This window comes from Hippopotamus amphibius, chromosome 7 (assembly GCF_030028045.1).
Source record: "Hippopotamus amphibius kiboko isolate mHipAmp2 chromosome 7, mHipAmp2.hap2, whole genome shotgun sequence".
NCBI classification, from domain to species: domain Eukaryota; kingdom Metazoa; phylum Chordata; class Mammalia; order Artiodactyla; family Hippopotamidae; genus Hippopotamus; species Hippopotamus amphibius.
Genome location: NC_080192.1, coordinates 75,492,090 through 75,519,664, shown reverse-complemented (window position 1 = coordinate 75,519,664; position 27,575 = coordinate 75,492,090). Strand labels below are relative to the sequence as shown.

General features: G+C 47.7%; 1 protein-coding gene across 1 annotated transcript in view; it reads left to right on the top strand.

Annotated features, from left to right (window-relative positions):
• Positions 1–6,093: 6,093 nt before the first annotated feature.
• FAM178B (family with sequence similarity 178 member B) overlaps positions 6,094–27,575 on the top strand; it is a 98,609-nt gene continuing 77,127 nt past the window's right edge. The window contains 6 exon segments of the mRNA XM_057743370.1: positions 6,094–6,191; positions 7,336–7,555; positions 20,323–20,392; positions 20,592–20,992; positions 22,078–22,139; positions 25,040–25,147. Of these exon segments, the coding sequence (XP_057599353.1) occupies positions 6,094–6,191; positions 7,336–7,555; positions 20,323–20,392; positions 20,592–20,992; positions 22,078–22,139; positions 25,040–25,147 (959 nt within the window).

Genomic DNA, 27,575 nt, shown 5'->3' with positions numbered 1-27,575 from the left:
TGCTGCAGATCCAAAATGGGTCACCTGGAACCGCTGTCAGCATGGCTCCTGGCCAGGGCTGGCGCCCAGAGGGGTCCAAGGAAGCTTCTTATTAAAGTGTGGGGGAGGGGGCGGAAATTCCCTGTTTGTTCAGTGGTTAGGACTCTGCTTTCACTACCAAGGGCCCAGTTTCCATCCCAGGTCAGGGAACTAAAATCCCATAAGCCACATGGTTCATCCCCCCCACCCCCACCAAAAATAAAAGTGTGTGTGTGTGTAAGAAGTGAAAGCAGTCTGGTGAACTAGGGGGGCAGCACAGGACAGCTCACACAGGAGAAAGGTGAATTGCCACCCTTCCTCCTCCCAGGACCCTTCTCTCACCCATGGATCCCCCTGCCCAGCCCCATAGAGCTCTGCTTACTCTTTCAGGGAGGAAACAGAGCCCCACCTGGGAAGTCCTAGTATTCCTCTCTTCCTCCACATCCACCTGTTCCTTCCCCCTCCATCCCCTTCCTTCCCCCTCCACCCTCCTCCCGCTGGGCCTGCCCATGGGATCTGTTCTTCCCAAGTCACTTGGGGCCCAGCTGCACCACATGGAAGAGATTAGAAGAAGACTGTTAGCAGAGGGTACACAGGGTTTAGGGAGATCCAGGGGATGGTGAGGACCAGGGGTGGCTGCAGTGGGATGAGCTGATCACCTAGGCCAGGCAGTGTTGGCCTGGTGTCAGCTGTAGCAGCAGGAGGTGCCGTGCCCTGGCCAGAGACTGGTGGTGGGCGTGGGGGGGGCAGTGCTTGCCCTACCTCTCTCTCCTCCCACCCTCCCCCCTGCCTAGCTGGAAACCAGAGGGCAAGGGAGTCCCTTGATGAGGCCATGGAGGTCAGCCCCACCGCAAGCATAGAGAGCAGGAAGAGGGGTGGAGAGTGGACCTGGGGGGCCAGGCAGGGAGTAACCAGCATGATTGTCCGGCTGGGACAATCCCTGCTCAGATGGCTCAACCACACTGTCACCGACATCCTCAGTTCCTTGCTCCCTTGCCCACTGATCCCAACACTAAATTTGCCCAACCATTTGCTTTCTGCTTCCAAGGTGGCTAGCACTGCTGGAGAACGTCACACACTATGACAGGCTTGTGACTGTTGCCCTTGGCTGAGCCATTGGTGTTGGGAGCTTGGCAGTTCTTTCACTCACTGTTCTTAAGCCCCAGCCCTGCCCGCTGTACTAATATTTCACTCAGCCTCCCTTCCTTCCTCTTCCTCTTTGACCCACCTCTTCCCCTCCCTTCCTCCCTTCCCTCTGGTCTTGGAAGAACTGGGTCTCTCCTCCCCAGGACTGCTCCTTCACCTGCCAGGCTCTTTCTCCTCTCCCTGCATCAGGTACCTGCCCTTGGCCTTCAAGGATGCTGAGGCATGAGTCTTTCCTCCGCACAGTGCCTCTCTGCCCTCAATCTGTCTTCTCGTTTCAGACTTCTTGCAAGAGCTGCTCCCTCCCTGTGTCAACGTCTTCAGCAACTATTTACACGTGGTCTCACCAACCGGCCTTCTGACCACATTGTGCCCTGAAATTCTGTCCTCCTATTGGCCTCCTATTTGCCAACCCCCAGACTCTTTTTACAGCCTCATTTTCTTAGATACCTTCCCATCGTTAACCACCCCCTTCTTGCCTCCCTCAAACTGACCTTGCCTTTCAGCCTCTCTTCTTGGCTCTTCTCCCTCTGCTGGAGGTTGGATCTCAGCTCCATTTCCTTTACTCACGCCCCACCAGAGCCCTCTTTCCGCCCCCAGCCTGCCCTCCCAGCTAAGCTGCCCACCCCTGCCTGCACCTCGTGGTTCTTTAGGGACTGCGAAGTCAAGCTATCCAAACTCTTCTTTCCTCTCCAAGTGTCCTCCACCTCTTCCTCTCCTGCCCACATCTTCCCTGTTTACAAACCTTCAGTGACTCCCCCTCTCCCAAAGAATGAAGGCCAAATACCCTGACAAGTCTTTAAATCCTGCCTCTGCTGCCCCTGCACTTAGCATTCCAACCACAGCTTATTTTTTGCTGTTTTTCCAAAGGCCTCTCTGCTTTTTCCCTTTGGGGAATTTAGGGCCAGTCCTGACATCTGCCTCCCGGGGTGGAGAGTTAATTGTTCCCCCATCGTGTTTTCTTCTAGCACTTTAGACAGATCTAAGGAGCTAGGTTTGGATCCAGTGTCTTCTTTATTAGCTCTGTGAGCTTGGCCAAGTAGCTTAACGTCTCTGAACCTCTGTAAAATGGTAACCTATAACCTCAGTCCAGAAATACATACACATTAATGGTCAATTGATTTTCAAGAAGGGCACAAAGACAGTGGGGAAAAGAACAGTTTTTTTCAACAAATAGGAAATGTCCAGAATAGGCAAATTCATAGAGACAGAAAGGAGATTAGCGGTTGCCAGGAACTGGGAGAATAAGGGAAATGATTGCTAATGGGTACTGGTTTTTCTTTGGAGAATGTTCTGGAATTAGTGGCAATGATTGCAAAACCTTGCGCGTATACTAGAAGCCACTGAATTGTACACTTTAAAAGAATGAGTTTTATGGTATATGAATTACATCTCAATTTTTAGAAATCAAGCACAAAAAAGAAAGGTCCACTTCGCGGGGTAGTTGTGAGGGTCAAATGAGGCAGCGTATGGGGAATGGCTGTGCTGCCTTTGATGCTGAGAGAGTGGCTGGGTATCCGCCTTTCTCTCCCATTAGAGTGTGAGCTTCTCCGGGGCAGGACCTCCTGGACCACATTCATCTCGTTCCTCTCCTTACCCAAGTGCCTAGCATGGAGTCCAGCATGTAGTAAGTATTCAACAAATCCCAGTTGTCTCCATAAAAGACAATTATGCTGCTTTTGTAAGCCAGTGGGAACACATTATACATAAGCACACATGCATGTAAATACATTCAAAAAATAAGTTCATGAATCCATAGGGTTATTGGGACAATTCCTCTGAACTGGACACTTGTTCAGCTCAGAGTAAGCAGAAGATTCAATGAAGGAGCTTCCAAAAGTTTCTCCTCCCAGAATGACATCAGAGAGCCTGAGCTCAAATCATCATCTATATACAAGTCTAAAGGGACTTCTCTGGCTGTCCAGGGGTTAGGACTTGCAATACAGGGAGTGCGGGTTCGATCCCTGGTCAGGGAACTAGGAACCCACGTGGCCATAAATAAATAAATAAATACAGGTCTAAAGAATACAATACAATACAATACAATACAATACAATACAATAAAATACAAAACCATGGAAAAGTGACATACCAAGGATAGCCTATAGCATATACCCTTTATCCAGTCCTCATCCTCTCATCTCAGTTCTGTCCCAGGGTGGAGTGTTTTAGCCCCAAAAGGGCTCTGGGCCCATCGGTGGAGTCTTGCATTGCATCACCCTCACTGGTTTTTGTTTTGATAATTATACGCTTCATCTACAGGAATAACTTTGTGTTAGACCTCACCCCCTGAATTCTCCGTGGACTCTTAAAATCGACCTAGTTTCCAACTGAACTCACTTTGTGTCCACTCATCCAGTTAATGGGATCTGTCCTCTGGGCTGACACACTGGGGTTCCCCTCCCATCTTTTGCTCCTGTCAGTCTGGGGTTCTTCCCCAGCAATAGTCCCCAGGGTGGCCCCTCTTGGGGCCTAGCCATCGATTCCCATGTGCATTCTTGTAACTACCTTTTTGGGGACTCCCTGTTCCCGGCTCCTCCCAACTCTGGTGTCTCTTCCTTCAGTACTGAATTGGATCCTGCTGAGGAAACCCCTAAGCCTGGCCCTCCTCAAGCTGGCTGTCACCTATGAGTCCTGTACTCCCCAGCTGATAAGCGACATTCCAGCCCTCAAGTGCACCATTTGCATTCATGTCTTTGCACATTCCTTGAATGCTTTTTCCTCCTTGTGGAAATAATTTGCCATTCCAACTCAAACTTCAAGACTTTGGGCAAATGCTACCTTGCCTGTGAGGTCATCAGACACCCCCACCCAGCAGGGTGTCATCCTGAGGTAGGATATAGATGGGCCCCTGGGCTGGACAGCTGGTGTTTGTCAAGTGGAGTAAAACTGAAGCTTTGTTCTCACCCGGACACTCCAAGGACAAAGCTAGTGGCAGAAGATGAGGTCTGCTAAAGTAAAGAGATAAGATGACCACTCCTGAGGTCAAGGAAACCTTCTCTGTCTACACATGTGTAGGAAGGCTCCTGGCGGGTTAAAAAGGGAGGGGGTGCCACCCCATAATATGTATGGACATGCACCCACAGGCCTCTGCGGTGGGATCCATCTTAGCAAAAAGTTGCGCATGCATCTTGGGGAGGGTTCTAAGACCAGTCAGGTGTGAAAACCGAAACAAGATAATTGGCCAAAGGTAAACAAAGACCTGGAAGGACTCTCCTATATAAGGGATTTAAATCACCTTCTTACTGCTCTCCTCATTCAGGATACCCACACTCCTCTCAGGTGTGTATCTCTGTCTAGCTTCTGACTTATTGCTCTCCTCCTCATTAGAGAGGATGCCCTTACCCTTTCTCTCTGGGAGTGTATCTCTGCCTTGCTTCTATCTTAAATATACAAATTGCTTCACTGTGTGCCTTCCCATACATTGTGCTGTGTCTCTAATAACAAACTTTGTACCTGTTTTTACAGTTTTTGCCTCCTTGAAACATTCTTGCTTTCAAACAGGGGAATGAGCCAGGGCCACTTTGCTTCTAGCCTCTAGCCCCTCGTGGTCTAGTGGCTAGGATTCCTGGTTTTTTATCCAGGCTACCCAGGTTCAATTCCTGGGCAGGGAACTAAGACCTCTCTTCAGGACCGCTCACTGCTGTCTCTCTAAGATCAATCCCACTCTAGAAGCATCAGGCACACCTCCATTACGGGGCTGACCACACTGCAGGGTAATTATCTTTCTGCATGTGTTTTGCATCTCGGTGGCTAAGGCACGCTAGGTGCTCAGGGTTTGTTGAATAATTACTGAACGGAGGAATGCATCACACAGACCAATTGTTGATCTGTCTTTTGCTGTACCTGGTTGTTGAAAACTTTGTTTTGTTATATAGTATCCTTGTATAAAATCCCACATGAGAAAATACTTCTGGAATAGAAAATAAGGGGAAATTTTTATTTCCTCCTACCTCAGAGACTCTATATTATATAGAGAAACATGTAGACCTTCATGTCCCACCCCCTTTTTTTCTTGCTTCCAAGAAGCTCAGAGACAGATTTAATGTTCATTTACATAATCATATTAGTCCTGTTGGCCAAAATTTGGGCTTTGTGATTTTGATTTTTTATCTTTTCTCTAATAGCTCTTGAAATCAGTTAGTGTAATGTGGAGGAAGTAGTATAGACTATAGAATCAGAGAAATGTGGGTTTAGATGGTCTCAGTAACTAGCAGCTGTGCAACTTGGGCAACTTTCTTAACCTCTCTGAACCTCCAATTTCCCTTTTGTAGGGTCGTTAAAAAGGATTAAATTACAATGCATATTGTGGATGCAGCAACTATTACATGATTGATAAATGAAAATTACATGAAGTAGAAGCCATGGATGAATAAAAATAATTAAAAGTGTCACTCCAGGCTGGCCTTTGGAAGAATAAGCAGCTACTCACATGGCATGACTTGGGAAGGAGCAAAGCCAGCTCCCCTGAATCAGTTCCATCACTAGGGCTGTTCAAAGGACACTTAGGAACACAGTTTTTTAACTGGGCTAAGAGATCAAGTCACTAGGAGTGGGCATGCATAGCAAGTGGTCCCATGGGGCAGGGCCTGAGGCAACAGAGATCCCAGGAAGAGGAGATGGAGGAAAAGGAGGAAGGAGGGGCAGAGGGAGAGGACAATGGGGCAGGTCCTCAGCTGCATATGGCCAGGCCCTGGAGGGGTCCTCTCCTGTAGTCCATGAGCCACCCAAAGCAGCCCTGTTGGCCAAACTTCCTTTTCTCTCTCCAGGGTCCTCTGGGAAGAACGAATGCAGAGGGCCTCAAGAACACAGAGCCTGAACACAAAGTAGGACAACGGGTCCCTAAAGTGAAGGCAAAACCTGTGACATGTGGGGAAAAACAGGCCAGCAGCAAGGAGAGCCCTGGGCTTAAATGCTGGCTCTCATAACCCCATGTATGGCCCCTGGGCCAGGCAGGTGGCCTCCAAGCCTCAGTTTCTTCCCCCGAAGAATGAGGGTAGCAGTAATGCCCTCCAGCTTGCTGTGAAGAGGTAAAATTGGGGGAAACATTTATACTCTGAAAAGGATTATGCTTGTGTAGGTTTTCAATTTTGCCTGTCTCTTTATCTTAGACTTTGAAAGGATATTCATTAAAATGGATCTAACCTATATATGCTTAAAACATTTAAAACAGCAGGAGTTCTCAAAAGAACAGTAAGGAGTTCAGATGGGATCCTTTCAGTCTCTCCACTATCCCTTTTGACAGCTGGAAGTCAGATGAATTAATGGGCCCGGACTCCTAGAGCTGTAGATCAAAGGAAGTCAATGTTGCTGGGAAGGCCTCCCGCCACAGCAGGGCTGCTGCCTTCCCACCCATCACATCCTGGCCCCAGAAGAGCTCACAGTATGGGCTTCACCAGAATTCCAGTGGCAGCTCTACCATCAGCTTGCCTGAAAAACCACGCAAGAGAATGATTTAGTTGTTCCGTGATGCCTAATTAAAAATCAGCTCTCCAGAAGAGCAGGATGTGAGTTTTAACTAATGACAGGACTGGCTGAGGATAAAAAGGAATAAGGTGTAAATGGCCCAGCTCAGTGCCAGCCACAGGGATGGGGCTCCACCAGTATTTGTTGACTGTGAGTCTGAGGGCCAAGACCCTCCAAAGCAGGTGCACACAGACACACGGACATTCACACACACACTCAGGAACAGATCTGTTCTCAAAGCAAAACGTGGCGAGTCATAACCATGGATGGTGGTTATGAGCTGAGAGCTCTCAACACACGAGGCCTGTAGTGTCTCAACTTCAAAAAGAACGTAAGTGGTAGAAAGGCCAGGTCTGTTCTGGAATCAAAACTTGACACCACCCACCTCTGTCCCTGTGCCTTTGGCAAGTGGCCCTTTCCACCTGGGCCTCGGTGTCCTCACCTGTACAATGCACGCCAGGTGAGCACTAAGGTGTTCGATCCGCGGTTGGCGGGGGAGGGGCGGGTGGGGTAGGCAAGCCGTCCCCGGAAGCGCGCCTGCTGGCGCCGGCACCCTAGGGGGCGCACACGTGGTTCGCACGTGGCGGGGCTGCGCATGCGCCCTTGAGGCTGGGCGGACTGGGAGCGGTGGTCGGAAAGTCTGTTACTAGAAGCCTGTGGCCTGCCGAGGTCGGCGGTTTAGGTGCGCCGTGGTGGCCCTGGAGGTAGGACCACGCCTGGCCGCGGCCGGCCCACCGGTCCCCCGTCCTCCACCCCCACACCCACGGTGCTGGAGACCTGTGCCTGCTCCCTTTCCCCACTAGCCGCCGGCTCCCCGGCCCGGCTCCCCGGCCTCCTGAGCCCCGCCTGCCCGCCCATGTTGGTGAGGGCTCCCTGTGCCGGCCTCGTGCTGCAGCTCAGGGGTGGGCCGGCCAGCTCCGTTTTACAGGTGAGGAGACGGAGGCTGAAGATCCTGGAGAGGCGCGTGGTGGCGACACAGTTACGGCTCGCAGGGACTGCCGTCGGTCCTAAGCTCGCCGGTGTGGGTCAGCTCTGCCCCTGTCTTATACTTTCACGGAGTCCTGTGTGCGTTTGCGTTTGACTCTGATCTGGGCGCAGGGATGGCCCCAACCAAGACGGGCCAGGCCCCCCTCTCCCCGGGTGGCACAGTCACCGGGGCATGGTTTGCTTTATTGGTGTGGAGGTTTCTTCAAACTAATTTGGAATTTGTTTATGTTTTGGTTGATTTGGTGGTTTGTTGTTTTTTGTCGTTTGTTTTTCATGTTCCCCAGGGCACGAAGGGTCGCTGCTGCTTTTCTTTCCAGAAGGGCTTTCTGTTCCCAGCGCCTGCCCAGTTTGATGGATGTGTGGTTTATGATGCTGGAGACTGCTTGGCTTTTCTTTGTGGATACAACTCATCTCATTTCGTGAGCGGAGTCCTTGCTGACCAGAGCCTCTGCCCTCACTTACATTCCTGAGCTATTAAATACTTGTTTAAAAGGACAGACATAAAGCATTGTGTTAGGAATAAGGCATCTTGAAGAAGCTGTCTTCATAAAAGCACAGTAGTTGTAATATTCTGAGTTAATCTTGAATCTTTTCGTATCAAGGCCCAAAGCACTTTGGAGTCCATAATTATTTGGCCTGGTGGTCATACTTTAAGGCAGATTACTTTTTCATTTTTATTTTTGACTGCTTTGGGTCTTTTTCTGTGAGGGGCTTTCTGTAGTTGCAGTGTGCAGGCTTCTCAGTGCAGTGGTTTCTCTTGTTGCAGAGCATGGGCTCTAGGTGGGTGGGCTTCAGTAGTTGCAGCACGTGTGCTCAGTAGTTGTGGCTTGTGGGCTCTAGAGCACAGGCTCAATAGTTGTGGTGCACGGGCTTAGTTGCTCCACAGTGTAGGATCTTCCCGGATCAGGGATCCAACCAGTGTCCCCTGCATTGGCAGGCAGATTCTTAACCACTGTGCCACCAGGGAAGTCCTATTTTATTTTTCTTGTAGCCTGGAAAGTAAAAGAACGAAAAAGTGAGGTGAGGTGGGTGTTGAAAGCACATGTGAGACCAGGATGGAGAGTAGGAGAGGCTGGAGATGGAGGCAGAAACTTAAAGGCTTTGGGCTTGGGTTTGCAGGACTTGGGGAGGCACTAACCCTGCAGTGGGATGCATTTGGCAGATGGAGCCCCAGTCCCGGGGCTGGACTGGGGAGGAGGGAGCATGGCCAGACCGGGGAGCCGTGCTCTAAGATGGTTTCCTTACTGTGGAAAGAATATGAGTGAGATTGAGGAGGAGCAGTCCCTGGATGGTTGGGTGGTGGGGGCTTGGGAGGGAGATGGCAGACTGAGAAGTAAAGTTTAGACAATAAGGGTGTATTCCCATTTGATTGGGGCGGGGCCTTGACATCATCGCTTTTGTCCACTTCTGTGTTCCTGTCTGGACACCTAGCACACAGCGCCTGGAGCCTGTCAGACTAACCAGAATTATTGTTTTTAATTGATTCTAGAATACATCTTTGTTCACATTGTAACAGCTCAGTGTTGAGCTGGGTCCCACGGTGGATGGTGTCTTCCTTTGTGCCATTGTTCACCTGGCAGCTTTTTTGTCTTTCTTAGTTGCACAGAAAGTCGCATTGCTCTTAAAATCTTAGCTCTGATGAATTGCAGGTTTCAGAGTTGGAGACTCAGGCAGAAAAGATGACCTGTTATCAGACCATACCCTTCTACTGCGGTTCATTTCTTCTTGGAAAATGCTAATGTTTTCAAGGAATTCGAGGGAGGGGATTGGTAAAAGCCAGGAACCACAGGTACAGGTATGAAAAATGTATTACTTTGTGGGTTGGAGAGAAAAGAAACAGCTGGCGGATATGTCTCCTTTGCAGGGAAAATTGGACTGCCATGTAACCACTGGTAGAGTGACACATGCTTTGCGGCAGCGGGGCTTAGCTGTCCGCTGAGCAGGTAACCCTAGCCCGTGAGCCTGCTCATGACCAGCCAGTCGGAATACACCTGTGGGGCCCAAGCTCCATCATCCACTGGAGTCATGGTGACCCTGTGTCTATCTCTTGGCAGACATCTCCCACTGCCAGTTTCAAGGGCAGAGACCCTATCTTCCCCTTCCTTGCTATCCCAGGGCTCAGCACAAGGCCTGACACATCAGAGATGCTAACTTGGGTTTTGCTGAGTGGAACTGTACTGGACGAGTTGGGGCAAGTTGTCTTCCTGGCGCCTAGGTAAGTCATCATCTCGTAGGAATCATGTTCTGAGACAAGGTTCTGTTCACGGCCCTCAGTCCTCCATGCAGCTTCTTTGAGAGTTACTGGTTTTGTGAGCTAACCTGGAGACCGTCTCTTTCCAGCCCCATCTTTCTTATTTCTAACCCTCGGCTTTCAGAATGAGCTTTTGGGACTTAGTCCACTTATAAATTAGAAGCTGTTTCTATGTCAGCTCATTTGGTGACTTTGCTTGCAGGGAGCCTGACTAGTTAAGCCGCAGGATAGCAGGATCCCAGCTGGTGCAGCAGGTTGTCTGTGCTGGGTTTGGTATTTAAACAGGTGAGCAGGTCCCAGCCTGGGGAGAGCTGTAGAGGTGAGAATATCCTAGAAACACAGGCCGAAGTTCACCTTCTCCTTTGTCTCCAGAGAAGACATGAGCTGGACCCCAACACCTGCTCCCCATCCCCACCCTGGCTGACCTTATGTGCTCCTTCTAGAATGAGATGCTTTGAGCATGCAGAACATCTTTTCTCAGCCTGCACCAAGATTGTCTGTGGGTAGTTTGTACACGAGTGGAGACTTTTAGGAGAGTTGTTCTCTTGCTTCTTTGGCTGCCTCTCAGGCCTCCAGGTGAGGGTTACACTTTGCCTGAGAATGCGGCCACTGCCGGTGCCACCACCAGTTTGCCAGTTTTATTTTTTTAATCTTTGAAAGTGACTCTGGGGATGTTTTTGTGGTAAAAGTCTGATGATCTTCCAGGCTTCCATTTGATTTGCGAGAAGTACTGGTTATTACTGTAAGATTTTTAAAAATTTGAAGTTATTAAAAACAAACAAAAACTAGTTTTCAACCATTCCCGTAAAAATTGTTTCAGAGAAGAATCATCAATGGATGCTAAAACTAGGAAATGACAGTATGATGAGAAACAGGATGTTTACATAGTCTCAAAGCATCTCCCCATAAGATGTTGATTAATTACAAAGGGAAAATAGTAATATTATGATGGAGAAACCTGGCAGATACCACCTTTGCCAAGTGATGAAAGTTAGCAACGTCAGTAATGGAACAGATTGACATCTGTGCCTTCAGATGTGAACCTCTGAGAAGGACGCAGCATCACATCTGTGTTATTCCTGCCCCAAACACATAACCTGAACCCAACTGTGAGGAAACATCACACAAACCCAAATGTATACAATCTACAAAGTAACCAGCCAATACTCTTCAACAGTGTCAAGATCACATATTTACACACACACGCGTTAGAGAGAGGTAATAATAAAGCAAATATAGTGAAATATTAACATTTGAGAAATTTGGACGAAGGGCATGTGAAATTCTTTGTGTTTTGTAATGTTTGGTAAGTCTGAAATTATTTCAAAATCAAAAATAGAAAGTGGTTTTCACAATTTTTTTTCCAGAAAGAATTATACTTGTGGGAACTATAGATATATTGTAGATCAAATATGTTATATGTATTTGACAGGGAGAGCTTGACTAATCTACATGTTTTTTGTAGTATGGTAGCATCAAAATTTTGTGTATCCTGGTAGATGTCCAACATAAAAGTGTTGATGTCCAACATAAAAGTGTTTATGTCCTTCAAAAGACATGTACAAGGATATTCATAGCAACTTTATTTATAATACCTTGAAATAAGAAACAACATAATTGTCTATCAAAAGGAGAATGGGTAGAGAAGTTGTGATGGGGACTTCCCTGGTGGTGCCAGGTGGGTAAAAAACTCTGCACTCCCAATGCAGGGGGCGCAGGTTGCATCCCGGCTTGGGGAACTAGATCCCACATGCATGTGGCAACTAAGAGTTTGGATGTCACGGACTTTCTTGGTGGCGCAGTGGTTAAGAATCCACCTGCCAGTGCAGGGGACACGGGTTCAATTCCTGGTCTGGGAAGATCCCACATGCCGCAGAGCAGCTAAGCCTGGGAGCCACAACTGCTGAGTCTGTAGCCTGTGCTCCACAAGAGAAGCCATCGCACTAAGGAGCCTGCACACTTAATGAAGAGTAGCCCCTGCTTGCCACAAGTAGAGAGAAAAGCCCGTGCCCAGCAATGAAGATCCAACACAGTAAAAAGTAAATAAATAAGTAAATATTTAAAAAAAGAATCTGCATGCCACAACTAAGAAGACTGCATGGGGCTTCCTAGGTGGCGCAGTGGTTAAGAATCCACCTGCCAATGCAGGGGACACAGGTTCGATCGCTGCTCCAGGAAGATTCCACATGCTGTGGAGGAACTAAGCCCGTGAGCCACAACTATTGAGCCCATGTGCTGCAACTACTGAAGCCCACGTGCCTAGAGCCTGTGCTCTGCAACAAGAGAAGCCACAGCAATGAGAAACCTGCACACAACAAAGAGTAGCCCCCACTCACCGCAACTAAAGAAAGCCCGAGCACAGCAAAAAAGACCCAACACAGCCGATAAAATAAACAGTCAACTGTAGTTTAAAAAAAGTCTGCATGCAGCAACTAAAAATCCCTCGTGCCACAGCTAAGACCCAGTGCAGCCAAAATAAATAAATAAACAAGAAGTTGTGATGTATTTATGTGATGGAATACTATACAATAATGAAAATGAATGAACAGCTGCAACATGCAACAACATGGATGAATCTCAATGTTAATCAGCATTATTGTTGAGCAAAATATAATCAGACACAGAAGCACACAAAATGTATGATTTTGGGTATATAAAGTTCCAAAACAGGCAAAATAATTGATGGTGATAGAGGCAGCATATTGTTATCTTTGGAGGTTATTGACTGAAGGAGGTATGAGAGATCCTTCAAGGGTGTGAGAAATGTTCAATAATTTGATCTGGGTGGTGGGTACATATGTGTATATAAATTCATCAAGTTTAAGATTTGTGCACCTTATCTAAGTTATACACCAATAAAAATTTAAGTGTATTATGTGGAGTATAGATCCAAATATGAATTACAGGTAACAGAAATTCTAAACGTTGACACATGAGAACACGTTCATGACTTTGAGATAGGGGAAGATTTCTTAAACAGGATGCAGAAATGTGCAAATTATAGAAGACAATGTTGGTAAAGTAGGCTACATTAAACTTATGAACTTCTCTTAAACACACCATTAATAGAGTGAGAAAACAAGCCATCTAGTGGGAGAAAATATCTGCAGCACGAATAGCTGATGCAGGGCTCACCTTGAGAATATATGAAGAATGCCTCCAGATGAAGGAATTTTGAAAAGGACAACTCGATAGAAAAATGGACAACAGCCACTTTATAAAAGATGATATCCAGGAGACAACGAGATAGGAAAAGTTGCTCAATCTCATTATAATTGGGGAGATACAAACTGAAAAATGCAATGAGGGACAAGTACACACCTCCTAGAATGGTAAACATTGAAAAGACTGACATTCTCAAGGGTTGGCAAGGGTGGAACAAGTGGAACTGATAGATGGCTGATAGGGGGGTAAATTCATTCTACCACTCTGAAATCGTTTGACCTTTTCTGCCACAAATGGACATAAGTATTTCATGACCCACCAACTTGACATCTAGCTGAGTTCCCAGCAGAAGTGCATGTGACTGAGTGTGTGAGTATGTGGCTGTGTGTGTACCAAAGGCAAGTATTACAATGTTCATGGAAGCATCATTCATAGCAGTCAAAAACTGGAAGCAACGCAGACGTCCATCAATAGTAGAAGAGTTGAGCCTGTGTTCATACAACAGAACACTACAGAGCAATGAAAACGACGCACAAACATAACACTGAACAAGAGAAGCCAGACACAAAAGAATCCACGCTGTGTGATTCATTTACACATTATTCAAAAAACAGACAAAACGAATCTATGGTGTTAAATCCTACCTTTTTAGCAGAGGGTGGGGTCCTGACTGGGAGGGAATGTGAGGAGGACTCTGGTGTGCTGGGATATGCTATTTTTTGGACTTAGGTCATGGTTACCTGGGTGTGTTCATTTGGTGAAAATTCATCAAGCTGTATTCTTACCTTGGTTCCCTTTTCTGCATGTACAGTGTCCTTTAAAGTTAATTAATTCTCTTTGTACCTAGTGTAGTGGTTTGGTATATTGCATGTCACAATGGGCTGAGCTGTGTCTCCTCCAACACAAATTCTTGTGTTGAAGCCCTCACCCCCAATGTGTTTGTTGGTATTTGGAGGTAATTAGGATTAGATTGGATCATGAGGGTGGGGCCCATGCATGGATTATTTATTTATTTATTTATTTAATTTATTGGCTGTGTTGGGTCTTCGTTGCTGCACACGGGCTTTCTCTAGTTGCTGCGAGCTGGGGCTACTCTTCATTGTGGTGCGCAGACTGCTCATTGTAGTGGCTTCTCTTGTTGTGGAGCATGGGCCCTAGGTGCGTGGGCTTCAATAGTTGTGGCACATGGGCTCAGTAGTTGTGGCTCACGGGCTCTAGAGCACAGGCTCAATAGTTGTGGCACAAATGCTTAGCTGCTCCGTGGCATGTGGAATCTTCCTGGAGCAGGGATTGAATCCATGTCCCCTGCATTGGCAGGCGGATTCTTAGCTACTGCGCAACCTAGGAAGTCCCCATGTGTGGATTAGCGTCCTTGGAAGAGGAAGAGACCAGAGCACACACACAGGCTGGTTTTCTCTCCCTCTCCCCAGCTCCCTCTCTCTGTCCTGTGAGTGCACAAGAGAAAGCTCGAGAGAGATGGCAGCCTCCCGTAAGGCACAAGAAGAGGCCTCAAAATATAACCTACCAGCCGGCAGCTGGATCTGGGACTTCCAGCCTCTAGAGCTGTGAGAAATATATCTGTGGTTTAAGCGCCCCCAGCCTATGGTATTTTGTTAAGGCAGCCCAGGCCGACATATAAGCATACAATGGTGTTGACCACCTAGTTTTCCTAACTTCCTTCTGGTCTGGGCCCTGGGCTAGGGGATGGGATAGGGAAATAAGACGTCATCTGTGCATTCAAGTGACACAGGAAGAGCAGGGACTCCCCAGTGTGGTGATGAGGATGCAGAGGAGGGCTGAGAGACCATGCAGCTTCCCCACTCAGCAAGGTGGCCCACCCGTCTAGCCCCCCTCACCATACTCCCGCCCTGCACTCCATCCAAGCCCTGAACTGCTGAGCTGTCAGGGACCACAGCGTGCTGCTTGTCATGATCTTGAAATTGGAACAGCAAAAGCCATCGGCTCTGGACTGGAACAAAGGCTGCGCTGTTTCCTGAACATAGTGGGCTCTGCATTGTTAGGAAGACACAGAAAGCGCTTGTGCTCAGAAAAGAAACCAATTTAAAAACGAGAACATAGCCTCCTCTCCCACCCCCTCACCCCTCACACCCTTGTTGCACGAAGCTTTTTCTGCATGGATTTGGTCTCGTTATATCAGCAGTTTGTGATTATTTTTATATCTTATTTTATCATCTCCATGGACTTCTGCTCACCAAAGCATTTGCTTGGTTTAGGGTAGTTTTCTTGTCTTTGGCAAGTGTTTTAGACTCAACTTTGTACTAAGAACCTCAAGTAAAAGTGTTTTTGAAAAGAGTAGCTGTAATCCCCTATAAATTCCCAGAAGGCGTTATCACTCACATAGAATATTTCTGGAAGATCTTAATAATTTTTTTTAAATTAATTTATTTTTGGCTGCCTTGGGTCTTTGTTGTTGCATGTGGGCTTTCTCTACTTGCAGTGAGCAGGGGCTGCTCTTTGTTGTGGTGCGCAGGCTTCTCAGTGTGGTGGCTTCTCTTGTTGGGGAGCATGGGCTCTAGGCACTCGGGCTACAGTAGTTGTGGTGCGTGGGCTCAGTAGTTGTGGACATAGGCTTAGTTGCTCCTTGGCACGTGGGATCTTCCCGGACCAGGGCTCGAATCCATGTCCCCTGCACTGGCAGGCAGATTCTTAACCACTGCGCCACCAGGGAAGTCCCTTTAGTGATACTTTTTATTCTTTGATTTTCTTTTCCTTCTTGCTTCTTGATCAGCATCTACAATGTGAACAGCTTTGACCATGTTTCCCAGCTTCCTGTTACTGAAGTCCTTTTGTCCTCTTGGAAGCTTCAACTTCATCAACAGCAGTGACCTTTAGTTTTACTCTCCTTGTACTTTCTTTTAAAAAAAAAAAGTTTTCTTGAGATATAATTCACATATCACACAGCTCACCCATTTAAAGAGCACAGTTCATAGAGTTGTGCAACCATCGCCAAAGTCAATTTTAGAAGTTTTCATCAACCCCAAAAGAAACCCAGCATTCCTGAGCTCTCACTCCAGCTTCCCTCCTCTCTCTCAGCCCTAAGCAACTACAAATCTGCTTTCTGTCTCTTTGACTAGCCTGTTCTGGACACTTCATATAAATGGAACCACACAATATGTGGTCTTTTGAGTCTGGCTTCTTTACTTGGTGTAATTAATGTCTTTGAGGTTCATCCATGTCATAGGCGATCTCAGTACTTCATCCCTTTTTATGGCTGAGCAATATCCATGATATTGTGTATTTTGTGTATGTGCTCAATGACTGATGGGCATTTTGGTTGTTTCCACTTTTTGGCTCTTGTGAATAATGCTGCTGTGGACATTTGTGTGCAAGATGTTGTGTGGACAGATGTTTTCATTTCTCTCATGTATATACCTGGGGATGCTTTTTCTGGGTCATATGGTACCTCTGTTTAACCATTTTGGAACTTCTAGGCTGCTTTTCAAAGCCCCTTTCCATGTGTTATCAGTAAGCAAAGGAAATATTTTATTGCTCTTTAACTTTTGGAGAACTTTGAAATTTTACTCCTGACCAGTTTTACAGTTTGTCTGTTAAAATGCTTCCATGAGAAAGCTGGAGGTGTCATCAGCATGCTTAGACCTCTGTCTCTCCACATGTCTCATCCTCTGCAAGGACTGCTCGGGGCATCCGGGGCTTAGTCCCCAGTGCTCTCAATAATGGAGACATTTCCCACCAGATGTGTTGTTATTTATGGACCAAACAGCTTTTCAGATATTCTGGTTATAAGAGCAATTTTTTTTTTTTTTTGCTGACTTTTACCTGTCATCTCACTTACATATTAAACCATTGAGAGTTCAGGTAGAAGGTTGCTCACAATTTTTGTTTGCTTGAGCTGACATCTGGGTTGTCCTCTGTGATCGTGCTGCTGTCATGGCCATATCGGCAGTGAAGTGATGCCCAAATCAGGAACATGGGAAAGACCTGGGACTTTCAGTATAATCCTTTCTGATACCCACCAAGAATTTTCAGCATTCTCAGAGGCCTCTATTACCAGCCTCCACCTTCCAAAGAACCAGCACAGGATGATTTTTAGTGCTATGCTTATCTCACTGGTCCCCTAGAAGCTTCTGATGCTGCCCTCCGGTGCTTAGATAGGCACAAATTTAGAATATTTTATTATTTAAACACTTTTGCAAAAATTATAACCATAATTCCTTCACTTAATATGGTTATTTCATATTTCTGTAATTTTTTTCTTTTTAATTCATGATTTCTACCAAGCTGTGTTGACCTCTACTTACTTGACATTATTTTGCATGAACTTTTCCCCCATGTATAATTTATATATTTATTTATCTTTTATTGTGGTAAAATATACATAACATAAAACTTTCCATTTTAACCATTTTGAAGTGTATAATACAGTGGCATTTGGTACATTCACAGTGCTGTGCAAGCATTCGCACTGTCTAGTTCTAGAATATTTTCATTATCCAAAGAGGAAGGCTTACCCAGTAAGAAGTCACTCCTCATTCCTTCTCCCCTCCCCCACCTCCCACAGCACCTGGCAACCACGAGTCTACTTTCTGTCTCTGTGGGTTTGCCTACTCTGGGCATTTCATATATATATATAGAATCGTATATATGATTCTTTTGTGTCTGGCTTCTTTCACTTAGCATAAGGTTTTTGAGGTTTATCCATTGTTATAGCATGTTATCAGTGCTTCCTTCCTTGTTGTGGCTCAGTAATATTCCATTGTGTGGATATACCACATTTTGTTTATCCATTCGGTAGATGATAGGCATTTGCATTATTTCCACCTTTTGGCTATGTGAAGAGTTCTACAGGGAAAATTCACGTGCAAGGATTTGTCTGAGAATCTATTTTCACTTCCTTTGGATGTATATTTAGGAGTGGAATTCCTGCCTCATATGGTAATTCTATCTTTAATTAACTGAGGAACTGCCAACCTGTTTTCCATAGTGGCTGTACCATTTTACATTCACACCAGCAGTGTATGAGGGTTCCAGTTTCTCCATCCTCACCAACACTAGTTATTTTTTGTTTTTGTTCTTAATGATAGACATTCTGGTGGGTGTGAAGTAGCATTTTATTGTGGTTTTGATTCACACTTTCCGAATAAAGTTACTGTTAACATTAAGCATCTTCTCACGTTCTGGTTCACCCTTTGTGTATCTTCTTTCAAAAATACCTACTCAAGCCTTTGCTTATTTTTTAATTGGATTTTTTACCTTTTTGTTACTAAGTTGTAAGAGTTCTTCATATATTCTGGATCCTAGACCCTAATCAAGTAAATGATTTGCAAATATTTTGTCACAGTCTGTAGGTTGTCCTTTTATTTTCTTGACAGTATCCTTTGAAGTGCAAAATTTTCAATTTTGATGAAATCCTGTTTATTTCTTTTTTCTTTTGTTGCCTGTGCTATTGGTGTCATATCTTAAGAAACCATTGCCAAATCTGAAGCTATGAAGATTTACCCCTTTGTTTTCCTCTGAGTCATATGGTTTTAGTGCTTCTATTCAGGTTCTCATTAATTCTATTTTGAATTAATTACTGTGTATAGTGTCTGATGAGACAAGGGTCCAATGTCATTCTTTTGCATGTGGATGTCCAGTTGTCCTATTTGTTGAAAAGACTCTTCTTTCCCCATTGAATGTTCTTGGTATCTGTATTGAAAATCAGTTGACCATAGTTCTATATGTTTATTTCTGGAACTCAGTTCTATTCCTTTGGTGTGTGCGTGTGTGTGTGTGTGTATATACACACGTGTATATATACACACGTATATACATATATGTGTGTGTGTATCTATATATATTATTTAAGAGTTTGTTTTACTTCTGCATGTTTGTGAAATTCCTTCTGTCATTTATTTCTAGTTCCTATTGTGATAGGGAAAGATACTTTATATGAATTCAGTATTTTAAAATTTATTGAGACTTGTTATTTGGCCTGACATATAATCTATCCTGAAGAAATTCTACGTGTATTTGTGAAGAATGTGTATTCTGCTGTTGCAGAGTGAAGGGTTCTGTGTATGTCTGATTATGTTTAAGTGGTTTATAGTGTTGTTCAAGTCCTCTATTTTCTTTTGATCTTCCATATAATTCCATTGTTGAAAGTAGGATATTGACGCCTTCAGCTGTTATTTTATAATTATTTCTCCCTTCAGCTCTGTCCCTTTTGCATCACATAGTTTGGAGCTCTGTTTTTAGATGCATATATGTTTATAATTGTTATATCTTCTTGATGATTGATTATGTCAATTATAATGGCTTTCTTTGTCTCATAGTAATTGTTGATTTAACACCTATTTTTTCTGATACTAATATAGCTACTCCAGCTCTCTGAGTTTCTGTTTGCATGGAGTATCTTTTCCGTCCTTTCGCTTTCAATCTATTTGAATCTTTAGATATAAAGTGAGTCTCTTGTAGACAGCATATAATTGGATCATGTTTTTTTAGTCCATTTTGCTAGTATCTGCCTTTTCATTTGAGAATTTACTCCATTTATGTTTAAACTACTTGCTGATAAGGAAGAATTTCTGCCACTTTACTGTGTGTTTCTTATATAATCTTACATCTTTTTTTGTTTCTCAGTCCTCCATTACTGCTTTCTTTTGTGTTTAACTGATTTTTTGTAGTGTACGATTTTGATTGCCTCCTCATTTCCTTTTTTGTATATTTTAAAGTTATTTTGTTAGTAGTTACACTGGAGATTATAATTTATATCTCAAATTTATTACAAACTAGTTTGAATTAATACCAACCTAGCTTCAATAGTATACAAAAACTCTGCTCCTATACAACTCCATCCCTCCTCTTTATGTTTTTATTGGCACAAATTACATCTTTAAACATTGTATGTTCATTAACATCTATATACATATTTCTTTTTTCTTTTTTAAATGTTTTTCTTTTTTTACAATTGTATTGAGATATAATTGACATATAGCTTTATATAAGTTTAAGGCGTACAGCATAATGATTTGACTTACATACATCATGAAATGATTACCACAATAGGTTTGTATAATATTGTTTTATGCAGTATTTCATACAGATTTAAAAAATGTTGATGTCCTTACACTTGCCCATCATGTCCTTGAAATGAGAGGTCAGATCAAGCCTCCTTCACCTCAGCAACTTGATCTTTGTGGTGCATGTGCTAAGTCCTTGAGGTGGAGCTGGAGGGGGTGTTCCTTCCTGGGTACCTGGGGGCCCAGGCCCTCCTCTAGAGCACTTAGCTCTCTTCTGGAGGCTCACCTCACCTGACAGGTGGTTCCTTCCAGGATAAAACGTCCAGCAGTTTGCAGATAGCCAGGCCCCAGAAGGCTGTGCTCGCCCTTCCCTGGAGAGAAGGTAGGTGTCGCTCCCCTGTACAGGTAGAGCCCGTCTGAGGTTTGGGGGCACAAGGGAGTGGAAAACCCACAGTTGAGGGAACCCCCTTGTGTGCTGCCCACAGCAATGCCTAGCCACCCCTCTCCTCAGCCAGAGTGGCGCCACGGCTGGGTGGGTGGCGGGCAGGTGGGGACACCGCAGTACTCCGTCCCGTCCGCAGGGGTCCAAGCAGCTGCCGCTGGGCCCATCCTCTCGCCCAAGCTGAAGGGCAACTGCCTTGACCACCCCCTGCACCAGGGGCTCCTGTACCCCACATGGTGCCTCTGCGGGTCCTCCTCTGCTCCAGCTCCCAAGTCATCAAAGAAGCCCAAGATGCAGACTGCTGGGGACATGTTCCCCAGCGACTGGAGCCCACCGCCCGTGGAGTTCCTGAGCCCGAGGACCCCGCAGGCCAGCAGGGGAGTCCCAGCCCAGAGGCCGGCAGGCGCAGCGGGGCCTCAGGGCCTGAGAAGACTAGCCCATCAGCCGCCCCAGGGCCCCGACCCTGTTGGGGGCCTGGCCTCCCTGGAGGAGCCCTTATGGAACGTGGCAGGCACCAGCCCGAAGGTTGCAGCTCCAGGGGTGGACGCCCGCACCTCGGTAAGCCAGAAGCTGCCCCTTGGCCTCCTCTCCTTGCCTTCTCCCTTCAGCCACCCCTCCTTAGTCATCCCACAGCCACCCCTTTCTGGCCATTCCTCCTCAGCCACGCCCCAACTGCCCTCCTTGGGCCACCTCACCTTGACTGTCCCTCCCCAACCACACACACCTCCAACCTCTCCCCAGCCCCCAGGCCCTCGTGGCTGGGAGCTTGGGCCCCCAGGGCTGGGCTGCATCTCTCCCTTTATTTCTGCTCCTAACTCCTGCTAATAAGAATGCTTGGGGTGGTACCATATGTGATGCTGCCCCTGTGTGGGGCCCTTCAAGGGTTTTGCAGCTAAAGTTGGGGTCATGGGTCCGGGCTAGGTCAGACACAAAGCCTCGGCTAACTCTGGTCCAGCGACTTGGGATTCCTAAGCGGAAACTTCAGTGATGCACTTCAAGCTGGGAATAAACTGCAGTTGCTGGGAAGACTGTGGGGACATTTGAGTGCCTGTAGATCTAGATCCAGGAAATTTATTCTAAGAATAGGATTTATTTATTCATAATAGCTCAAGCTTGCCAATAACCAAAATGCCTACCACTAGGGAACTAATAAGTTATGTTCTAATCATACATCAGGATACCATGTAAGTGTTTTTTTTTTAAAAAAAAACAAAAACAAACAAGCAAAAAAATTCTCTCTTTAGTAATGATATGGAATGACCCTGAAGACATACTGTTAATTGAAAATCAGCAAAGTGCAGAATAGGGGGTATAGCATGCTACCATTTATGTTAAAGGAGAGAGTCTGTGGTTTGCTTGTCTGTGCATATGGTATCTCTGAAAGCACAGCCAGCAGTGAACATCTGTGGTCACCTGTGGGGCGGGACCTGGGTGGCTGGGGTGGAGGTGAGGGGGAAACATTGTACTGTATGCTTAATACTGTTCGTTTTTTTAATCGGGTGAATGTATTGCCTGTTCAGAAAAGTAAACAAAATAAATAAAGGGCTTAACGTGATTCAGTTTTATTCATTTTTCTTCTGTCTTTGTCTTTCTTTTTCTTGTCCATTCCCGTGTGGTTTCTCCAGCTCACTTCTGGGAGCTCCAAGTGCTATGTCAATAGCTTGGATTACTTACTGCAGGAGAAGAGGTGAGTGGAGAGGGTCCATCATGGGGGTCTTCATTTCTGTGGGGTTGGCAGTAATTTCACAGGGTTCGTCCTCAAAGACTCAGAGCAAATTCCTCTTAGGATAAAGCAGCGTACCCCGACCCCCATCTGTGTGCCTCCGAGTGAGTGTCTTGTGTGTCCTGGTGAATAAGGCGCATGCGGAATGGCAGTGGGTTAAAGGGCAGCATCTCCGAGGCAGAGAGCCCAGGACCCCCACCACGTTACAGAGCCCTCGTTCCTGGTTCTCTCTCCACCTGGCCGCTGTTCTGCCCAATTCATGCCAATTTGGGGCTCGCTCAACTCCCATTCAAGTGTCAGAAGGAAGAGGAAAAAGCAGACGGCTTTGACCCTGAGGTGTGAGGCCTGACAATCACCTCAACAGTGACCAGTGATGGGCGGGGGCGGGAGGGGTGGGGGGGTAAGGTGCCAGCCTTTCCTGCCACCCTGTCCCCACTCTAGCACCTGAGCACGCTTTGCTCGTTTTCCCATAGCACTTGGTCTAGTTCACCTGCCCTCCCCCTGGGATTACAGTGAGCATGTCTCACGTAGAAGTTGGTTTCTAAAGGCGAAAGTCACACCTGAGCAGAACTAGAAATCCCTTAGGGAGGCAGAGGTGGGGATGAAAACCAAGACCCGTGCTCTTTCTTTACTGGAAAGCAGGTGCCCTGGTTGGCTTGCACTGAGGGCCTATTTGCGGTGAAGATACTAGAATCCTGCTCCTCCATTGCCCAAGAGGAGACCAGGGTGGCTGGGGTGCAGGTGGACTTCTTCACCCAGGGGCTGTGCTTTGACACACGGGAGCACATTGCCTGCAGGCTTATTCTTCTGTGTCCTCTTCCCTTCTCTGGTGTTGTTTGTTTGTTTAATTTTATTAATTTAATTAATTAATTTTTTTGGCTGCGTTGGGTCTTTGATGCTGCATGAGGACTTTCTCTAGTTGTGGCGAGCGGGGGGCTTTTCTTGTTGCAGAGCTCAGGCTCTAGGTGCGCGGGCTTCAGTAGTTGTGGCACAGGGGCTCGGTAGTTGTGGCTCGCAGGCTCTGGAGTGCAGGGTCAGTAGTTGTGGCACACGGGCTTAGTTGCTCTGTGGCATGTGGGATCTTCCCGGCCCAGGGATCGAACCTGTGTCCCCTGCATTGGCCGGTGGATTCGTAACCACTGAGCCACCAGGGAAGTCCCTCTGGTGTTGTTTTTGCTCAGTGAATGCACACTCCCTTTGCAGAAGTTAAGAGGCAGTGCTGTTGTCTGGTGCTTGGGTTCTTATCGGAATGACATCTCACTGGTCTCTGTTTTTCCCAGTTCCTAGCCCCGTGTTTTTGCCCACAGGAGGGGGCTAAAGACAAGTGTGGGGTGAATGATTGTTTTCTCTCCTATGTCTATTCCTGACTTCATCCCAGAGTCATCTACCTCCTCCACACGCTCCTTGGGGCTCTTACTAGCCCATGACTTTGCTGTTTAACTCCTTCACCTGAGTATATTTTCTCCTAACCAGTGGGTATGTTTGGCAAAGGGCCGTGTTTGTATGTTTGCACAGTGTCCAGCTGTAAATATACTAGATGCTAGAAAGTGTCAGCAGGAATGTGAACACGCATGGGGAGCTACCTGCTCCTCAATACCTGGCATGGGGATGCGCCTGCTCTGCGCTGGGCCCTGAACCAGGCAACAGATATACAGATGTGATGCTGCAGCCCCACCCACTGGAACTGAACACGGTGATTCTCGTGTTTCCCATGCGGTAAAGCTACTATGGAGGGGCCTGGCATAGCGGCATCTAAGTTAGCCTGGGGTCAGGACAGGATCCCCAGGGGGGGTCCTCGTCCTTGGACCTGGGAGGATAAGAGTTGGGAGAGCAGCAGGGGTGACAGCACATGTAAAGGCAGGAAGGCCAGACCGAGCCTCTCCTGGCTGCAAGGACTGGAATTCTCGGTGCCAGGGTGTGGGTGTGGACAGAGCAGGAGATGTAGCCAAGATGTGAGCCTCACGAACACAAGGTCACATCATGGGCAGATTTCAATGATGTGTTTTGCCATGTGCTTAAGAGAGGTTGCTCAGGCTTCCTTGTGGAGAATGGCTGGAAAGTGTGAGGGGGGAATAGGATGAATGGTGATAAGATGGGGCCCCGGGGAGGCTAGGGCCTGTGTAGGGAAGAGGAGTTGAGAATTGGGCACATGATGTCAGAGGGCTGGCCACATTCGGCTGGAAATCATCCAGCTAGTGGCTGGCTCAGAAGATCTGAACCTAAGACAGGCTGGGCTGGAGGCGAAACCTTTGAGAACTGAGGACCTGTGGGCAAAGCCAGGGCAAGGGTGAGGGCTGGGGGGCTCCCTCAACAGCCAGAGGGAAAAGGACTCAGAAGGCCAAGGGGGGGACTAGTGCCCCCTAAGTGGGGCCTGGTTGAAAAGGAAGGTGAGGCGCTCAGGCCTGGTGGGAGGAAATGGACTGAGGGGCAGGGCAGGTCAGTAGGGAAGGAGCAGATCCTGGGGGGCTGCCACTTGGGGCCAGAGAGGCTGTCCTGGGTGAGCCGTGGCACAGGGCCTGCTCCTGGTCAGCGCGGCTGGACCCAGGAGGAGCAGAAGGGTTGGGCCCTGTCCCTGGTGTGTCAAAAAGTGAGCAAATGCCAGGACAAGGTGCACAAATAAAGGCGCATTTGAAATTGTGTGGCGTAAAATGTCTTCTTTCAGGCGACATAATTGATGCAGTGCAGTCCCTCCCCCGCCCCAAGAATCTAAGTTTGAGAGCTTTGTGCATGGAGACAGGGCCCTGGGCTCCCTGGTCCCAGTGCCTAGGCCTTGCTGTGCCCAGCGAGGCCCCTGCAGCCCCGCAATGGGGCCGGATGAGCAGGCACTGCAGTGACCCTGGTTGTCACCTCTCATCTCCCGGCAGGGAACAGGCCCTGGAGCAGGAGCGAGAGAAGCTGCTTCTGCAGGACTGTCGTGACCGCAACTCCTTGGATCTTGATGAAGATGAAGTGCCACTCACACCTGAGCACAGGTGAGGGGATTGGGCACAGTGGGAGTGGGCACAGGTGAGGGGTGTGGGCACACGTGGGGCCTACTCAGGGCCGAATCCCCGCACCCGCCTCTCCAGGCAGAGGGTTTAAGTGCTGACCTGCCCTTGGTTTTGGACAGTTTCAACCAGTGATTTGTGTGCCATTGATGAGTTCTCAACCTGCGTCCTTCTCTTAATCCCACATCCGTTCATTGATTCAAGAAGCATTTATTCACCTACCGTGTGTCAGGGTCAGTGTGGGCCTTTGAGGACACAGAGGTATAAAATATGGCCTGTTCTTCCCCAATTGTCTGCCCAAACTTGTGGAACCAGATCTCAAACCACAGTCTGAATGAACAGTGCCTTTGAACGGGTGAATACAGCCATGTGACATTTTCTGTCTTCCCCTGTGTGGGGAAGGAAGGTGGCTTCTGTCAGAGCTGTGGTCTGGGTCAGAGTCTGCTGGCCCATTGGCTGGAGGGAGGGCTGGATTCATCTGTACCCTGGAGTCTTGGAGATACCCAAGGACCACCACTGAATCCATCTTCAGGCTACCCTGTTAACCATCCATCCATTTGTCTATCCATCTGTCCATTCATCTGTCTGTCCATCCAACAAACATCTATTTATTACACGCCAACTTCATGCCAGGCTCTGTGCAGACTCTGGGGGTACAGCAGGAAAAGAACCAGACAGAGGTCGCTGCCCCTGTGTTGCTTGCTGTCAGGGCGGGGAGACCAGCAGTGCACGTAGTGAGTGAGGGAAGCTGTGTGACTGGTGCTCATGAGAAAGGAGAAAGTGGGGAGGGGGCATCAGGAGTGCCGGGAGGGCTGTGAGATTCCAGCAAGGCATCAGGGAAGGCCTCTGTGAGCAGATGACTTTTCAGCAGTGCCCTGAAGGTGGCTCGAGGTGGCCCTGGGAGGGCCTGGCAGTGGGAGCAGTGAGGAGGGGGCAGATGGGGGAGAGGAGGTCGGGGAGGCTGCAGGAAGCTGGCTGCTGCTCCTCTGAGCAGGGTCAAGGGTAGACTGGGCTGGGTGGGGCAGAAGGGAGACGGGGACAAAGGGGGCCATGGTAGTAATCTGGGAGAAGTGAGAGGCGGGGTGGCAGGAGGAGGCAAATTCTAGGTACGTTTTCAGAGTAGACCTGACAGGGTTTGCTGACGAGCTGGATGGCAGCTCTGAGAGAAAGAGAGGAATCAGAGGGGACCCCAGGGATTTTGGTTTGAGCAGCTGGAAGGTCAGAGTTGTCTTTATTTAATTGGGGAGGGCTGAGTGGTGCAAGCTTGGGGGGTGACAGGCATGGGAACAAGAGTTCACTCAGGGGACCCCTGGGATGAGACCAAGACAAGGACCCCCTTGTCTAGAGAGGCCAGCTTGGGAATCACCGTGTATAGGTGACATTTAGAGCCGCAAAACCAGATGAGATCACCCGGGGAGCCGGTATAGAGAGGAGAGTAGGGACCCAAGGGTGCATCGTGGAGGTCACGGTGACCTTGGCAAGAGCAGCTCTCGGGGGCAACTGGGGGTGAGCCTGCCTGGAATAGGCTCAGAGGAGACAGAGAGGAGAAGGCAAAAGAGAAGACTGGGGGGCAGCTGAGGGGGAGAGCAGAGCCAGGACAGATCTATCTTATCTATCTGTATGTCTGCCTTTCTTTCCTTTCTCCCCTCCCTCCTCCCCCCCCCCATCCCTCAGGCACCACATGCCCCCATGTGACTGGGGGCTGGCTGGCCCCCACTCCATGGATTGCCTGCCTGTCCGGTCTTTGCTTTTTCTGTGTGTCCGGGTGACGTTATCCAGGTCCCAGCCATGCGGTCTGGTTTGGATGCTCACGCTGAGTCAGCACTCTGCATCCACTCGCCGAGGGGTGTGAGCAATGACGCACGGACTCCCGGGGGCCCCCACTCTCAGGACCCCCAAATGGCTGCCACAGTCACTGTTGCCCAAAGAGGATCTTGAGTAGCACCTTGGCTGCCTGTGTGCTTTTTTTCTCAAGTCTTTCTGATAATCGTCTCTGGACTTGGTCGGGGATCAGCAGGCTTTCTGTAAAGCTTGTGAATAGTAAATATTTCAGGCTTTACGGGCCATACAGCCTGTCTGCGACTACTTGGCTGTGCTGCTGTGGCAGGAAAGTGCCCGTCAACCATGTCATCTATCCGTAACCTGCGAGCCTGCTTGTGTTGCAGTGAAACCCCCTTTACAGAAACAGGCGGGAGGAGGCCGCAGCCTGTGTGCAGTTGCTGGCCCCTGGCCTGGATTAGGGGACACCTGCCTCCTAACTGATCCCAGTTTCCACACGCTGCCCAGAGGCAGGGAGAGGGTGCCACATGGTCACACGGCAACTCCCCGTGGAGCACGAGGACTGAATGGAATCAGCGAGTTTGGCCCAAAGGCCTTGGTGACATTGTGAGTGGTGAAGCAGTTTTCTCTCTGT